The sequence below is a fragment of the Vidua chalybeata genome, chromosome 1 (assembly GCF_026979565.1).
Source record: "Vidua chalybeata isolate OUT-0048 chromosome 1, bVidCha1 merged haplotype, whole genome shotgun sequence".
Taxonomy (NCBI): domain Eukaryota; kingdom Metazoa; phylum Chordata; class Aves; order Passeriformes; family Viduidae; genus Vidua; species Vidua chalybeata.
This window is the reverse complement of record NC_071530.1, coordinates 65,466,845-65,485,094: the sequence shown is the minus strand read 5'-3', so window position 1 is coordinate 65,485,094 and position 18,250 is coordinate 65,466,845. Positions and strand designations below refer to the sequence as shown.

Sequence of the window (18,250 nt, the reverse complement as noted above, 5' to 3'; positions counted from 1 at the left end):
AATTCTGTTTAGAATACAAATAATGGATAATAATATTTTTAAAAAATATTTTGACAGCCCCATTTTAAAATACTCCAGGAGTGATTAAATGCTGTAATAGGCAGCTGTCAGGTACATTTACAGTGCTTCTGCCACAAAAGAAACAAAGTTACTAATCTTTCTTCAGTCTTTCATGCTGACGTTTTGAATGAAGCACATGAACATGATGGAAATTAGCAGTTTTTAAGCTCTGCTTTGCTTGGAGCCATTACTAAGGAAAAAACTGCAGCAAATAGCACCAATTAAATTTAATTGGCACCTCAGATCATATGAGCAAGGTATACCATGGCAGAAGTTAAAAATTTCAAAGACCTGATAGGTTTTTCTATCTAATACTTCCAGAGTTTGTCTGCTTTCCCTTCTAATGATTAAGGTAGCAGGATTTCAGCTGTTTTCCAGAATGATGTTGCTGCTGCTGCTGTTACAATGTACCTCTGTGTTACCAGTCTCCAGTTAGACCTGGTAATGGAACAGCTGATGCCAACTTGGAATCTTCCTCACAGAAACCATGTTTTAAAAAAGCAAAAACTGAAATTCCTCAGCTCAAGTCCAGTAATTCCACTGTTTTGGCTTTTTGTTTGTTTGTGGGGTTTTTTTTGTTTGTTTGTTTTTTGGTTTTGGGGTTTTTTTTTTTGTTGGAGTCTGAGGATTGAAAACACTGGAGATCATTTTGGAAATTAATATTCCATTAAAAAAAAAAGACCAACAAACACAAAACCAAAAAACCCAGCACAAACAAAGCCAACAAAGAAAATAGCAAATAATTCTAAAAAAAAAAAAAAAATGGGGTTGATTTCTTACTTAGAAGCTTGGCAGGGTCCTGAGTTCCTTGGGGAAGCATGGATTGCAGGTGTTGGGGTTTGTATTTGCTCAAGTGGTTTGCACATTTTAACCCTGATGTGACAGAGAACTTTAATTGCTACCACAATCCAATTTACGAATAATAATAAAAATGCAGTACTGTTATGTCTCACCTCCTCTCTCACAGCTGTAGCCCTTTCTAGACTCTTTGGCATATTCTTCTTGTGGAGCTATAACTGCTGATCTTCTCACAGAGATAAAGCAACTTGCTGAACTGTTCTGGGTTTGCCCCCAGAACTAAACCATGTTTACAGACACCTCATGCTGCTGCATAACCGCTACTAATCACTGTCACAAAATAAGGCAGTTCTTTCAACAATAGGTACCATGGGAAAGGAAGATACACGTGAACAAAATGCAAACAAAAAGGAACCCAGGGACTTTGTTTGCTCTTCACAATTCACTGCTCAGAGGCAATAGGTGAAGTTGCCACGTTCCAGTGATTCAGAAAACAAACCACAAAATGTTATTGTGAAAGAAGCTCCTGGAATGAGTGCAGCATGTTAAAATGTAACAGGAGGTTTCACCTGCATGGAAAAGGCTTATTTTATCTCCCTCCTTTTTTTATTTTATTGTTCCATTTATTACTACTTTTCACCACTGTTTCTCACTTGAATTCATTGGTGTTATGTCTTTCTCAAGCCTCCACATTGATCTTGGCTCTTCTCGCTCAAGTGAATCAGTAGTGTGTGCAATATTCCAGGGTGATGATTTTTGAACAAGGATAGGGTGAAGAATGGAAAGTTTCTCCTAACTGTGGAAAGCTTTCCTTTCTTGGATGATATGCCACAACAGTCCAGCTCACCACTGGAAAGTAGTTAAATGCAGAAGATTTTTACATGTAAACTAGTAAAAGGTTAAAGATATTAAAACATTTTCCCCAAGTGGCTGTGTGCCAGTGGGAAAAATGTTTAATGAATATTCTAATCTGAAATTTATAATGATTCAGGCCGCGAGCATGGGTTTTTTCCAAAGGATGTTGTAAAGTACCAGTAGTATCTGTTGAACTCTGGTCTCTGGGCAGCTGTAAGAGCAATTTTTTTTTTCAGTTTGACACCAGTAATTGAGGACAGTGGAGTTAAATCGGAGCAAAATGAGTAAAGTAGAAATTAATCATGGCCCTTTTATCTATGGGAGTAGAGAGACAAGTTTCTCTGTTAAAAACAGAAGACAGAAGTAATCATAGAGAGAAACTTTTTATAGCATTGCTGTTTTTCTGCCCTTTCCACCAGTTCATGGGAGGCTTGGGGGGATTTCAGGTGAGGTACATTAAAGGACTCCCACACAAGAAACCTGTGCTTCTTAGAGACTGGTTGCTCTTTGAAATGTACAGAGGGTCCAAGGCATTTTCATCATCAGTTTGAATTTTTTCAGAAAAACCTGAACAGACTGCTTTTTTACATTGTCAGTGAGCATTTCTGTAGATTTCTGTGACATAAACTCAGTGTTTCTGTTACACTAATATATCAGCATTTTACATGTCCGAGACACTGAAACAATTTCCTAAAGCAGCAAATAGCCATTAAACTAAAGTACAGCAGGGGAGGTAAATAAATTTAACACATAAGTCTTATACCTGTACATAAATGTGTGTTTAAAAAAAAAGATTGGGTAGTGGGAGCATCAGAGGTACTTGGTTTCATGATAGTTGTTGCATTCTGAGTACTTTTGTAAATATACAACTTATTGTAACAGTTTCATCATAGTTTGGATAACAACCTGGGTCTAAGACTTCTGTAATCTTTCTTTTTCCTTTGTATTTTCAGTACTTAAAATTAAATCTGGAAGAAAATAATTGGTATGTAGTATTGAAAGAACAGGCACTTAAAGATTGCATTATTTCAGCTACTGGGAATATTTATATGTTTAGGTGATTGTGTGTATTCTGTATTTTCCACAGCTCTCTTCCTGTTAAGCTACAAATCTCACCTTGTTACTCTTTGTTTGCAGTGGAAACAAAAGCAGTTCATGTGCCAGGTAGTGTATAGGAACTGCAGAACGGCTGAGTTGTGATTATCAGAGCAGGCTTCACTTCTGATATTTCTCATCTAGAACATCATCTCCCTTCACCTTGTATGAGTGCTGTTAAAACATGCAGGGTGAAATTTATTTCTTCCTACACACAGGCAGAGTTGTCGTGTGCTTTGGTAGAAGTGCTCAGATGTTTGAAAATGCAGCCTGAATCAATCCAGAGGGCTGTGTGAGGGCATATGGATTGGGGTAGTGCTTGTGCATGTGCACCTTCCCGGGGCTTTCAATTGAATAAGAAGATGCTTTTCCTCTCATCTGTGTTAATTCCTTATCCTGTGGGAATTAGAAGTGAAGGCAGTGTCTGAGACCGCATGAAGGACAATGGGCAAGAATCAGGTGCCAGAATGATGTCACCCTTCAATGTATGTAACAACCAGCATAACTGATCAGTCATTTTAAGCCAGCCAGTGAAGTCATTCCTCTTGCCAAGAATTCACAAGCTTACAGCATTAAATTTTATAATGAGTGAAAAACATAAGGCCAGACTTTTTTTTTTCTCTCATCATTTTATTCACTTATCAATATGAGCAAATAAGGTAAATGTGCCAGCTACGTGGGTAGGACAGTTTATAAATATAGCAGTAATAATTGCTGGCTAATTGGATCATTCCTTCATTGTTGCCCATTTTATAAATATCCTAGGATTGGAAGAAGTAGATTTTAATTGGCAAATGTTGGGGGAACTCATCCTCTTTAAAACAAACAAAAAAAAATAGTTCTTTGACTAATAATCAGGGAAAGTGAAGAAATATAATCTTGTTCTGCTAGACAACTTTATGCTTTTTCTTGTTATTTGGTCTGGCAGTAGGAAATTAAGTGTTGAGTTTTGCTTTGGAAGGGTTCTGGAACCCCTGTTAAGAACCTCACCAAATCGAGAGCAGTCAGTCTCCAGAGCAAAAGAGCTGTAGTTCTCGAAAAATATTAGCACTCAGAAATGTTACCTGTTAATAACCTCCCTAAATTCAGCCCTCCTTCCCATCCTTCTCCTCTCTGTTGTGCTGTGGGAAGCCAGCTTCTGCTGGCCATGAGGTGCTGCTGTGTCCTGGGTCAGCAGACAGGTTGGTCCAGGTGCTGCTGTTCAGGAAGCACTTCAGTTTGATTGTACACATCTTTCTCTGAAGGCTATTTGTGAGCTAAAAAGCATCACCTTCATCTTCCCAGAACAAGGAAAAGGAACGTTCTACTTCAGACTCAAAGGATTCCTGGTTTCCTACAGGGCCATAATCTCTATATAGATTTAGCAGTCCACAAACAGGCAATGCATAGTAGAGAAGAAGTTTAGCAAAAGGTATTTTTTGTTTTGTGTATCTTAACAGTTTTAAAAACCATTTATTAAAATTGTGGCTTTTATTATGTTTTTATTCACCATAACTTGAATGTTTGAATAGCATATGAAAGACACTAATTTTAATGATAAGCATATCTCATTTTCTTTCAGAGAGCATTAAATAGGAAAAAATTGACTCCAACTGAATTCAGCAATAAGGAAAACTCTGAATCAAGCACTGAGCATGATAAAGAAAACTCATTTATCAAAACTGTACCAAGAAGAGTTAAAATATTTGATGGAGGGCAAGTATTGTACTTTGTATATTAGATATCATTGGGAAGATACTTTTTCTTAGATTCTAGACTTTGCAGAGATGTTGCTTCCTGATGGATTTATTTTAAACAACGGTTCCCATATTATGGTCTGTGGATGTTGGTTTATGTTTCCAAGAAAAATGGAAAGTCATCAGTAGCATGGAGCCATGAGAAGGGGTAATAAAATAAAGAACAGCAGGCTGTGCGATTCTTTTTTTTTTTTTTTTCCCAGGGAATGAGCATTAATCAGTGCTAAAGGCAGCTAGATACAGCCAGAGATGTAAATTCTGTTCTTATGTTTTTCTTACATGATAAATAATGCCTATTCTGCAGCAAGGTTGTATAACTGTAGCTGGCGAGGAAATAGTCCAGGGGCTAAGCAGCAGCCTGCAGTGCTGTCTCTGGCAGCTTGCTGTGTCATACACAGGCTGGAAAGCTCTGATTTGAAAAGTGCCATGGAAATATTTACTGAGAGCCCTCCTCCCTGCACCATAATACTTTAAATCTGTTGCCTGATGTAAATAACAGTTGCTTTAGCCACAGTGTTGCACTATGTACAACATCTTATAAAACAGATTTTTAAATAGAAAAGTGCCCGGTGCTACAATGGTCAGCTGTAGGGCTTTAGTTACTGGTTCCCAGTTTGAATCTAGTCTAGGCCAGCAGTTAAATCATTACCAGCTGCCCAGGTAAAATACTGTTGTGTCTCTGCTCAGATCCAGACATTGCAAGGACCAGGTCACAAAAGCTTAACACAACATTTGGCATCCTTGAGTGGAAATATGAAGGACATAATTGAATATGAATTACTTTTTCCATCTAGAGACAGTCCCCATAGGCTGAGTCCAGAGGCCATTGATAGGGAATTTTAAAGACTTTCTCATCATTGTAACTAATGTTACTCCTTTTCTGCACAAGGCAGAGCCTCAAAGATGCTCTTTTAAAGCTCCCTCAAACCTGCAGGTGCCCAAACCTGCTTCCAAGAACTGACACCTTTAAAAGATATGTTCCTGTGTTGCTAAGAGGAAATTTGAAATCTTTAAATGTTTAGTATCAAGAGTACCTTTATTTAAAAAGATTAGCTGCTATTCCTAAACAGGTCTATGACTAAGCTAGTGATAAATATAGATATGAATTTAACAAATACATGCAGGAGTCAGCAGAAAAAGAGCATGATTGGTTTTGTCAGTTATTTATATTCATTTAATGTGTTATTTTAAAAAGTCTGGTAGATGAGGGTTTCTGGCCGGACTCATTTTCCCATTACAACTGATTGCCTTACTTCTTATGGTACTGTTACTAGGTACAAGTCAAATGAAGACTATGTGTATGTGAGAGGGAGAGGGAGAGGGAAGTATATCTGTGAGGAATGTGGAATACGTTGCAAGAAACCCAGCATGCTGAAGAAGCACATTCGCACACACACTGATGTCCGTCCTTACCACTGCAATTACTGCAACTTTTCCTTCAAAACTAAAGGTAAGGCTACTTTACTAGGTATGTTTTCCCTTTTTTTCTTTCTACTTTAAAGTACAATTCTTTTCTTCTCTCAGTTGGCAGTTCATGAGCTAAAGAGGTTCCCTCTCTGTGGCATTTTATTATCTAATGCTTCAAATACTCGTAATTTATTTCCTGCTTGTCCTTTGTCTTCTGTATATTTTTTCATATGATCACATCTTCATATGATGAACTGTTTGGCATGCCACAGTGGGTGAGAAATTGGAGTGGAAGAGGGAAATCATGGGAGTATGATGAAAGTTAGACAAAGACAATTGAGACGGTTAGCTGCTCATCCTAGAGAGAGATGGGACACAGAATTTTAAATCCCTAACAGTGTCTTTTGGAGGTAGGAGATGGACGTATATTGTACTCGTATTGGCACTCAACCAATTGCTCTAGGAAAGAAATTTGCCTCTAACAAATTACTATATTGATTTTTTTTTTGTTTTTTTAACTCTTGAAGGACAAAGGTTTGCTTTACACTTGACCTTCTAAGACCCAGAGCTGGATGTCTACTTTTTAAAGCCTTTTTATAACTTTAGATACTTAAGTGTATCCCAGTTTATGCAGGCAATGTATTAAATAGTGGTTCATCCAGGACTCAAGTGAAACAGACAGGAGAAGTTCACAGCCACAATAATTTCAGAAAAAAAAAAGTAGTAAAATTTTTCTTGGCTTTGAACATCATTTAGCAGCAATTCCCTCCCAAGCTGTAACCTCAGGAACATTTGTGTTTTTAATGGGTTTGAGACTATGCAGCGGTTGGGTGGGAAACTTCCAAGAAATAACACAGTGCTGCACAAAGTGTGATGAATAGGCTTCAGATGTGTCAAAACTCCTCACTGCATCCAGACAGGCTGGGTCATCATATTGCCTTTACGATGAAATGCTGGAGTGCAAACCCAGTAAATTCTCATTATGTTTTTTGCAGAGGAAGGGTGCTGGCCAAATTCAAGTAATTAAGTTCTGCCCATGTAAAGATCTCCCTGGTTTCAGTATTAGCAAACACTTGTATTCACATAGTCTTCTGCATTTGCTGTGCCTGGCTCGTGCCATTGCTGCTGGCAGTAGGGTCACACAGTTGGGTGTTTGATGTTTGGTAAGCCATTTTTCATGACAGGACAGTGTAGCCAGCAGTTTCATGAAGTGTGCAAAAACGGGAAAATTTTGTATTTTGTGAGTCAATATATTCACAACAATTATTTTAACATTTGGGATGAGTTACCACCTTCATTTCTAAGCAGAAATAAAGTACTCCACAACCATAGAAGAGTCAGCATTATAGTTTAATTTTTCCTAATTAAAAACCTCGAAGAAACATTTTTGTGAAGTTTAAGGTGGGCAGTTACTTCTTCATAAATATCATCATTTACAGATCTGAGCCACTCTTCTTTTCTTGATATTTACCATATTTTCTTTTTAAAGGAGAGGAGGAGAGCAGCCTGTGGGGCCTCTCAGCTACACATTCACTTTTGAGATTCAGATCAAGTATGTTCATGCTCTGATTTGGAAAAAAAATAACATGTTTGCTTAAGTTGGCATTGAAAATGTTTACACTAAAAATAGAATTCATCAAATACTGGAAGAGCTGCAAGATACAAACTTCCGTTTCATGTGATGGTTTTCTGTCAACATGACTTTGAATCACCCCTTTTTATACTTTGTCATAAACAAAGGAGGGATCTCTTACACCAGTACAAAATACATCATAATTTAGAATTTCCATCCTCATCTATTTTATCTCAGTAAAAGACTTCCTGAAATGTAGACAGCAAGTTGGTAGCATTCAGGATGGTGAATCTGCTGCAGCCCTTGACAGCTTGCATTGAGGGACAAGGTTCTAGCAAGTGTGAAATCAAATTATAAGGTTGTTATAAATGTACCTGAAGAAGAGATGGACACGTTGAGCATATATTTGTAGACATTTGTGTACTCACAGAGCAGATAATTTTGTTTTTTTTTTTTTCTTAAGGAAATTTAACAAAGCATATGAAGTCAAAGGCACATAGCAAGAAGTGCATGGATTTGGGAGTCTCAGTAGGCTTAATAGATGACCAAGATGGAGAAGAAGAATTTGGTAAGAAATTAAAGTCTTCTTTCTTTACTGAATTTTTTGTGTCTATTTTGTCATCTCAGCTTCTTACCCTTTCTTTTCCAAAGCTTCTTAATTCTTGTACAGGGAAAAGATACAGAGATACAAATCTTAAGAACTAGTCCAAGGGAGCCAGAAACACTAGAAAAACTTTCACTGAAAGAAATGACAAGCATATGCTAAGGATAAATTGCTGCTGAATTTTTCACAAAGTGTTACGCAGTTTAACTTTATCGCTTTCACAGATAAATATGACAAGATTGAAAATACCAGAAAAACAGCTGTTTGCCTGGAAAAAATGCAGTCAAGTGTAGTGCTTCTTTGAAAATAGTTGTGCATTAAATGGTCCAAGTTTTGGGATGCCTATTTCATAGAAATTAAATCACTAACATGCCACACAAATCACAAGTATGTTGCTGAGTGTTTTGCAGAGAGGTTTATCATCTTCCAGCATAGAACTCTGTCCTCCTTCACAAATAATTGAGATAAATCTGCAGATAGAGAATATACAGAAAATAAAAACATTATTCGTCTTCACCTGTCTGCTTCTTCATTAGCATTGAGAATGTTTTCAAAATGAATATATTTGCTAAAAAACTGGAATTCTGTACTTCCTACATCCCAAGAAGATTCTGCTGAAGAGGAGATGAGATCAAGGACAGTCAAGGAGAGCCAAACCAGGTTCATGAGTGACTTGTTTGGCATGATAAGAAAGGTGTGCCTGCACCAGAGCCAGTGAGATGGAGAACAGGATTGTGCATTAGGATTGTTTGGGATCTCGGCATGTGTCAGTGCAGTGATGGCATTTTTCCCTGCCTCACATTCCTCTGTGGGGAAATGAGTCGTGTTGACTTGCCTTGGTGTGTTTTTCTCCCTCCAGTGGAATAGTTTATTAGATTGTGGGTGAGGCTTGGAGAAAAGAAAGCAGTAGGGGTCTTTATTTAAGCTGTAAGGGAAAAGAAAGATGAATGCACTTGCTTCCATATGACAACCACTGGCAGAATAAGCGAATAATCTTGAATCTAATTCTAAATAATGCTGGGAATATGACTCAGCTGTGATTCAGTAGTGCACTAGGTAGAAAGAAACCTGCATTTTTTCCCATTTCTGGCCTTCTTCAATATACTCTTTTTTCATAAGCAAAATATATGTATCCCTTCACAATTTGAGGAACCAGATAAATAACACAGAAGATAAGCAGCAGGACAAATTACTGTCTTTTTCTTACAGAGGAACAATTTTTATTAATATTTCCAGTCTTCACATGACAGAAAAATTATCACTATTTAAGCAATGTTCTGTAGCATTTGACATTTTTATGAGTTTCATAAACAGCAGGTGAACTGATATTTCCATTTACTAGGGACTGAAAACATTTTATTGATTGATAAATTGATATTCCAAATTGCATGCATTAAAAGTTGCATTTGTGATTACAATGCAATGGGAAATGTTTGAAATGTTAACTGAATGTTCAGTAACACAGGGTCGAAGGAAGCCACTTCAAACATTTGTTGAAAGAATGCTTTCCTCTGACCTCAAGACTATTCAACTGAGAAAGAGAGAGGCTTTCCCTTTTTACATATCATGTACAGGCATGTTTGACCATAGTATAAGTGTATGATATATGCCCTGAAATATGTTCTTTGCTCCGCATGTTAATTATTAATAAATGAAATACTCTATTTTGGAAAAAAAAGCACAGACATTCTACAGGATTTGCTACATAATCCTTGAAATTCTTCATGGAATTTAATTTTATGGCTACAATGCCTATTTTGTTTTTCCCCAAAACAGAGGATGCAGCACTTCTTTCTTTACCTGGAGCCCCAAACCAAAAAAAAAAAAAACAAAAAAAAAAAAAAAAAAAAAAAAAAAAAAACTTGGTGATAAAACCCTACCTTTTCCAAAGGATCTGTCTCAGGTACCCATAGCAAAACCAGCAGTGCAGCACAAAGTTCAGCACTAGAAACCTATCCAAGAATCAGGGTAATTAAACCCCTGATAAAGGTGCATTTGCTGCAGCCAAACCAGTCCGGCCTCTCGAGTTGCTGCAGAGCACAGGGCCTTTACAATTACCCATGGAAATCCAGCGAGCAACCCTACACTTCAAAAATGTGATTTCATCTGTCTGCTCACCGGGCCAACCATGAAGGTTTTTCTCATGATAATTCAGAATCTTTCTTGTCAGCCTAGTTTTAAGGCAGAATCAGGAGGGGAAAAAAAGTGCGATGTATTTGCATACATGTTTTCTGTTGTGTGGTTCAGTTGCCCTCTCTGAAATCCTGAACATGCTAATTTTAGGAAGCGTTTGAATCAGCTTCAACCAGCTCTTTGGCTGCCCTTTCCTCAGGGCAGAGCAGCAGAGCTCACACTGGGGCCAACACCCGTCGTACCAAGTCTGGGCTCCAGGGACAGCCCTGGCAGCAGCAAGTCACCCATAAAGGACAGTGTGATGGGCCATGGATACTGAGCTGCACTTGTGGTGTTACATCTTTGGCGCTTCCACCCCTCCTCCCTCTGGCATGCATTGCTGGCACAGTTGTGCCACATATCCTTCAGATGTTTTAAAAACCAATATCTTCAAATGCCTAAATTTTTGGGGTTTGGTTGTTAAAAATGTTCTGTCTTTTAGAGAGTGGTATGTCTACTCCCATCGCTTTCCTCAGCTGGAAGGCAACGTGAGAAGCAGAAGAGGAAGGTGCAGAAAATCTGATAAGAAATAATTATGAGCTCAGAAAAAAAACTTCTTCCTGAAGACTGTGTGAAATTGGCCTGTTTCCTGACCTGTAGAATGTCCATCTGTCTGTCTGTCTGTCTCCACCTAATTCATTATCTGAACATTTGGAATACTGATTATTCTTATGGTAATAGAAATGTCTGCACCTTTGCTTAAAATAACTAAGCTGTATGTCTTCCACTAGAATTCCACTTTGAATTAGAGAATTTACCCAGAAATTTAAGAAAGCCACCAAAGGAATTTGCTGGTTCCAGTCCTTTGTATCTTTTTTTTTTAAAGTCTGGGTAATCACAGTTATTTCAATATACAATTCTTTAAATTCATATGAGAAGCCAGCTGTGACTGACAGCAGTACAGATTAAATGGATGGAAATTGAACCAGGAGTGCAAACTCATACACAATCCTGAGCACAGGCAGACACACACACACACAGAGTCTGTTTTTTCAGTAATCTGAGAAGCTAAAATTTTGTTGTGCTGTGGTGTCACGGGGAAAAAATAAAGATGCTCTCTAGCTGTCTGAGACTGTACGTGATCAGAGCTTTTAACATAGCATTCTTTGTATTTGGACTTGTCATCATTTGAGTATTAGTAAATACTTTCTGGCCTGGGTTTTTGTATTCAAAGCTATTCCCTCATCCATTTATCTTTCATCTTCTGCTCTGTGGAATGTTCTTGTCACCAAAATACAGGGTTACAATGTGAGGAATGTTAATATCTGAATTAAATTGTCAGAGGAGGTGAACTGTTTAGTGTGACAGACTGCAACTGGGGATATCCTCTTTGGCCCTGCTCACACAACATTTTGCTATCTAGTCTTAACAACAACAATAATATGTGTTCAAATTACAACAGTTAAAAACTTTGAACTCGTAATAAGCTAATGTATGAATGGTATGGTATGTCTGAGTAAACTTGTACAAGAGAATTTCTTGATAATGGAATCAGTAGATGAGCAGAACATTTAAGGGGTTTCTGTGCAAAAATTCTATCCCAAAATGTTCATTACTTTACCAGTAAAAAGACCTAACTGTAAGTTTCAGATACGTATTTAAAAATACTTACACCCACACACATTAAGAAAATACTTTCAATTTCTGCAGTATTATTACCACAGTTCTAAGTTAATTAGCTATACGTTACTTACAGTAGATTTTAAGTGAGTTTCAGTGGCTTTTCATTAGCTTAATCATGACTCAGTCTATTGTCACTGAATCTGCATTTAAGAAGTGAAAATAAATGAAAATCCTTGCAATAGTATCCTTCTTTTACAAAGAGAATGGAAGACTGATTCTGTGTGGTTTACAATAATTATTTTAAATTTTTTTTGTTAATATCAGTGTCTGTTCTTCAACTAGATGTACATTAGGCATCTAGTACATGCTGAAGCCCTATACCCACAGCTTGACATTAGACTGTGTAGTGCTAGGTTTGATTTACAATATACGAATTACTTAAGAAGGTTTAGGTGTAAATAATCTCTTTAAGCAGAAGTTGCTCTTACTTTTTGGTGTAGTTCCTCTTCATTACTTTCTGTTGTCTTAGGAATGAAAGTCAAAAGCCCACAGATTTTCTTCTTCCCATTTCTGAGGAGCCCTGGTAATCACCAGTCTGAACTTAACCCAGTAGATGTCACTGTGAGTCCTGTTAGAGGGTGATGAGCAGTGGACAGTAGCTGAAGCAAACTGAAATCAGATAATTGAAGCCTATGAACAGGCTTAGAATGACAGGACAGCAGGGTTGGGTGCAGATGCTGGCATTGTTTAACAGTATTTTGTTTGCCACTCTTTAAATTTATGTGAATGGTTGTGGAAGGATCTATTGCAAATCTAAAACAACAGGTGAAAGGCAAGCCTAAGTTGTAATTGTTCGGAAGAATGGAGTGAATTGATGGCATGCAGATTTATGCATGCCACTTTCTGATTTATGATCATATAATGACATACTGAAAAATACTTCTGCCTTTTTTGCCATAGTCTACATTTTTTCTTGAGTTTGATGGAGAATATATAGACTGTAGAATGGATGCGTTATATTTAAATGTTTTTATGTAAATGCCAATCCATAACTGGAGATACTTCAGAACCTGAGACAGTAAACACTGCTTTGTGTTACTCAGGTGCTAAAAGCCAGTAAATGTAATAAATTTAGATTTATATGCTAATAGATAGTGAATAGCTACTTAGTAAACTATGTCTTCAATCTGCATAAGGAGAGCTAATGTCAGTCACATAGTTATCTACATAACTGCACATTTCCTTAGGAATCTGTAAATCTGAGCAATCCGGACTTGTATTTTCAAACTATTCTTTTCTTCCTGCCACTGAAAGAATGAAAATCAACATTTTGCTCTTTATGTGACAACCTACTTAAAGATGATTAAGATATAAATATGACTAAGTTATAAGCTTTTGAACTTCATCGCTGCATTTGGTGCAGAAATTGCTGAATCTGTAACAGGTCCTCAGTAAGTCAGGTCATGTGCCAATGATACTGCAATTAAAATTAAAAGCTGTAAGTTGAGGTTCTGAAGAACCTTTATTTTAGTACTTTGCAGTATGATGATAATTAGATGGCTGTTGTTAAAACCATGTACAGTAAGGATTTCCATAGGAAAAACTTCTAATAAAATGAAAAACTTCAAAGTACATAAGGAGACATATTTCAAGTACCTAATTCATAGCATCCCAGCTGGAAAATAGCAGTATGTGGACTTTTACCAGCCCCAGGCACTTCTCAAATGGACATGTTAGGATGCTGATAATTCCAGCTAGTGCTATTGTGCTAAAGAACTTGGAGTTCTTTCTTTTCTGCTCTGGGGTAAAATGTCACTATAACAGAGCCTTGTCCAACAAGCTCACCACCAACATAAACACAGTACAGAGCTGACCAGCTGAGGACTGACAGCAAAATAAATGAAGGACTAAGGTATTTTTCCCTATGATTTGTAGACACTTCAATACATAGGACAAAAAATTCAGTTTTCTTAAAAATAATTGTAGCTGGCATGTAAACAAAACCCCCAATCAGAAGTTTTGTAGTTTTGTCCATGTTTTTATTAAGCCTTTATTTACAGCTGTTCCTAATTTCTGCAGAGTTCAGGTCTGTAAAATTCACTTACTGTGAAGTCCAGGAAGAAGAAAGAATTTAAAAGAAAAGATTGCAGCAGTTGACAGAGGATGAAAGGCATCACCTACTCTTCCAAAAAGACTTTGTAAAAAAATTGAGGCTGTCTTGAACAGTTTATCTGTTAAAATGGTGAGAGTTGAATTACAAATTCGAAAGAGAAGTAGCTTTCATAAGCTTTCACTTAATAGTGCTAAACTTTTTTCCTGGTTTCTTTTTAAAAAAAGAAACTGAACTTTCATGCCAAAAGCCATTTCTCCATATGTTAGGAGCCTTTAAATTTATGATACATCCTTCATTTGAAAATACCGTACACCATTTTACAATCTCATACAAAGTTAAACACAGAAGTAATTTTGTTCCCTCTGGAAATTGAGTCAGTTCTAGTTACATGTATATATATATCAGCTACATAAGCATATGGTTATAATTGTGCATAGTTCAAGATAGGAAGCGAAGAATTAATTTTTCCCCAATTAAACGTGCCAGGGAACTTTAATAGGCAGTGTACAATTACCAGAATGGGACATACTGCTTAGTTAAAAAGACACTGCTTGGAAGAGAATCTTCCACCACAAGGAGTAGTCACAGCCTCAGCCCGATGCCTCCTTCAGAGGAGACCCATAACCCTGCCTGGGTCTTCTATGGCTTAAAACTCCAGCATGAGGTCCTCTTGTAACTCCACAGTGCTGATCACTGATTGGAAAAGCCTGGACACCTCTTGTTTCAGCAAACATGCACGCAGGTATAAAAGCCAGAGCAAAGCATTCCTTTGTGCATTGCCAGAACAAGCAAGTCAGGAATCTTATTTTTTACTCATCTGATGTTGCAAAGTGGTGTGGGAGTAAGGGAACCACATTCATCGCTGTCACCTCGCCTACACTGCAGGCTCTGGCTCCAGGTAAAACCACAAATAGAAGCTGGCAAATGCACAAAGGGTGGAGGTAAACAGGGAAACAATAGAGGGAAATGATACCCCATGGAGTCCTGCATGTAAGGAATCTGTGTTCCACACAGAGTTTCCCTTTCTCTTTCCATAGCTTTGTTGTAGAAAGCTGGGATGTATGCAGAAAATTCCTACATAAGCAGCATTTGCTGGTAATTCCAGTAGTATTTTTAAATGTTGATTTGAAAGAAGATAGTTTCTTCTAAATCATTGTTTGCACATATGTTTTCCTTGCTTTACAAATGCAGCAAGTCAGTCTAATCACTTCAGGTAGTTCCTCCTGCCAGTAGAAACAGTCATTCATGACTGACATCAGCTTTCATAGAAAATGTGATTCATGTGGAGAGAGGGAGAAAAAAAGACAAAAATCAGTAGGATTTCATAGAGAATAGTTAAATGACATTGTTAAAGAGACTGAATTTAAGAAGGAGTCCAGAGTAAATTCCAAGACTTTGCAATGCGCCCTGCATTATTTAAAGAGTTGCAGGAAACCTGTAGGTCACTCTTTAGATATGACACATGGAGAAGTCTTCAATATCTGTTACAGAGGCATTGAGGAAATCATAGAATATTCGGAGTTGAAGTGACCCACAAGGATCATTGCAGTCCAGCTCTTAGCCCTGCACAGCACCATCCCCATGAGTCACACCATGCGTCCGAAAGCACTGTCCAAATCTTGAACTCTTTCAGGTTTGACCACTTCCCTGTAGAGCCTGTTCCAGTGCCCAACCACCCTCTGAGTGAAGAACCTTTTTCTAATATCCAACCCAAATCTCCCCTGACTCAACTTCAGGCCATTCCCTTGTGTCCTGTCACTGGTCACCAGAGGGAAGAGATCAGTATCTGTCCCTCTTCTCCTCGCAAGGAAGTTGTAGCCTGCAGTAAGGTCTCCCCTCAGTCTGCTCTTCTCCAGGCTGAACAGACCAAGTGACCTCAGTCTCTCCTTGTAAGGCTTCCCCTCAAGGCCCTTCACCATCTTTGTTACCCTCCTTTGGATGCTCTGTAATAGCTTGATATCTTTTTCATATTGTGGCACCCAAAACTGGCCCCAGCACTCAAGGTGAGGCTGCTCCAGCTCAGAGCAGAGCAGGACAATTCCCTCCCTTGCCTGCCTGGCCATGCTGTGCCTGATACCCCCCAGGACATGCTTGGCCCTCCTGGCTGCCAGGGCACTGCTGACTCACGTTCAACTTGCCATCCACCAGGACCCCCAGCCCCTCATTCCCCAGTCTGTCTGTACATCCAGGGTTGTTCCATCCAAGGTGCATAATCCAGAACTTCCCCTTGTTGAATTTCATATAGCTGGGGATTGCACATCTCTAATTTGTCTCTCTGCAGGGCCTCTCTGCCTTTGAAGGAGTCAGCAACTCCTCTCAGTTTTGTATCATCTGTGAACTTGCTCGGTGTCCCTTCCAGTCCTGCATCCAAGTCATTTATGGAGATTTTGAAGAGCACAGGGCCAAGGATGGGGCCCTGTAGAACCCCACTAGTGACAGGTCACCAGTCTGATGTCACCCCTTCACTGTAACCCTTTGTGCCTGACCTATGAGCCATTTGTTCACCCATCACATGATGTGTTGTTTGTCCAGCTGTGGGTTGGACATTTTATGCCGGAAGATTCTGTGAGAAACACTATCAAAATCTGTACTAAAATCCAGAAAGGTTATAACAACTGGCTTCCCTTGGTCAACTGCATGGGTTACCTTGCCATACAAGGAAATCAGGTTTAATAAGCAGGACTGTCCTCCCATGAAGCTGTGCCGGCTGTGACTAATGGCTGTGTTGTCCTCCAGATGTTTTTCAATATCTCCTGGGATAATCCTCTCCATAACTTTACCACGCACAGAAATGAGACTGACTGATCTGTATTTTCTGGGGTCCTCTTTCTTGCCCTTCTTGAAAACTGGGACAACGTTAGCCAGCTTCCAGTCAGCAAGGACCTCTCCAGATTCCCAGGACTGCTCAAAAATCGAGACAGGCCTTGCGATGACATTAGCCCTCTTTAAGTATTCTCAGATGAATCCCACCAGACCCCATAGACTTCAGGCATCCAGCTGGAGCAGCAGTTCCCACACAACTTCAGAGTCAACTGGGAGTTTATCATTCTCACAGCCATAGTCCTCCAGCTCAGGGCGCTGGGACCCTCCTAGGTTGTCATTGGTATTGAAGGCAGAGGTAGTTGTTTCCATTCAGAAATCAAACATATGTAGATGTTCTAACATTTTAGATATGTTTGCTTTGCAAGTTACTGAAAAAATACTGTTTATATGAAGAATAGAAATGACAGAATTATAGAGAAAAAAATACCAAAAACATTTAGTCAGTCCACATGTTATTGTTAATAATATCTTTAACAATCGTACTTGCCATAATTTTGGAATGGAAGTTAATGAATTAATTTTTCCACTAAAATGTATTTTCTATTTTTAACAGCTTTGTCTGTGGACGAGAATTATAAATTAAGACTATTTAAAATTCTGATAAATATTTTTGTTAGGATCGTTCCAATGACCTGGAGGATTTGGGGTATTTTTAATAACATGTCTGACATGTTCATGTCTGCTGTAGTAAATGTAGGAAATCTAGTTTCCATATTTAGCTAATGTACGAATTATTGTGTAGGCAAAGAGGGGGAAAGTCATTACAGATGGATTTTTTTAAAGAAGCTATTAGTTCCCAATTGCATTGCTCATTTGAAACCCTAAAGGCTTAATAAGGTGGGTAACTTACTGAAAGGTAGCTTAGTTAAACTCATTTATTTTATCTGGAGTTCAAAATGTTTGTTTTGATTTTGGTAACGTAGCAGCCTGAAGTATAGGCAGTATATTCAGATTCTTTTAAGGTCTGATTTTTTTCAGAATTGTTCATTTTGATGTCAAGTTGTTGTGTAGATTTCCCTAGAACAACATTGATATTTTATCTAACCAGACATCTTTGGTTTTACAGAGCAAAATGATTTTTTTTGTAGATATGTTTTTTTGGACAGCTCAAGAGACAGACCTTTAATCAAATACAAAATATTAATGTATTCAAAGCATTTTGTCTTTTATAAAATATGATCCCAGACAGTCTGGCTTGGAATCAGACATAGCAGATGGGATTTTCTGTTGTTTTACTAAAGACAACTCTCTTTCCAAGTTAGATACAAAAGGTGAAAAGCTGCAGTAGAACTGTATTTTGTAGAGAAATTTACCCCTTGACAGAGGTTTGGCTGTAAGGAGGGCTTCTTTATGCAAACAAAGATTCATAGGTAAGTTTTGATACAATTAATGCTTTCTTGGCTCCTAGGACATCTCAGGTAATTTTTTAATAAACCTTTCAAAACGTCAGT

At 38.1% G+C, this 18,250-nt stretch overlaps 1 protein-coding gene across 8 annotated transcripts in view; it reads left to right on the top strand.

Annotated features, from left to right (window-relative positions):
- HIVEP1 (HIVEP zinc finger 1) overlaps positions 1 to 18,250 on the top strand; it is a 127,951-nt gene that overhangs the window by 96,645 nt on the left and 13,056 nt on the right. For all 8 annotated transcript variants that reach the window (XR_008435126.1, XM_053966681.1, XM_053966666.1 and 5 more), the window contains exons 5-7: positions 4,370 to 4,503; positions 5,819 to 5,994; positions 7,988 to 8,092. Coding sequence is in view for 7 of the 8 variants with exons in the window: in XM_053966681.1 (XP_053822656.1) it covers positions 4,370 to 4,503; positions 5,819 to 5,994; positions 7,988 to 8,092 (415 nt within the window). In the remaining variant the exon portion in view is untranslated. The remainder of the gene's footprint in view (positions 1 to 4,369; positions 4,504 to 5,818; positions 5,995 to 7,987; positions 8,093 to 18,250) is intronic.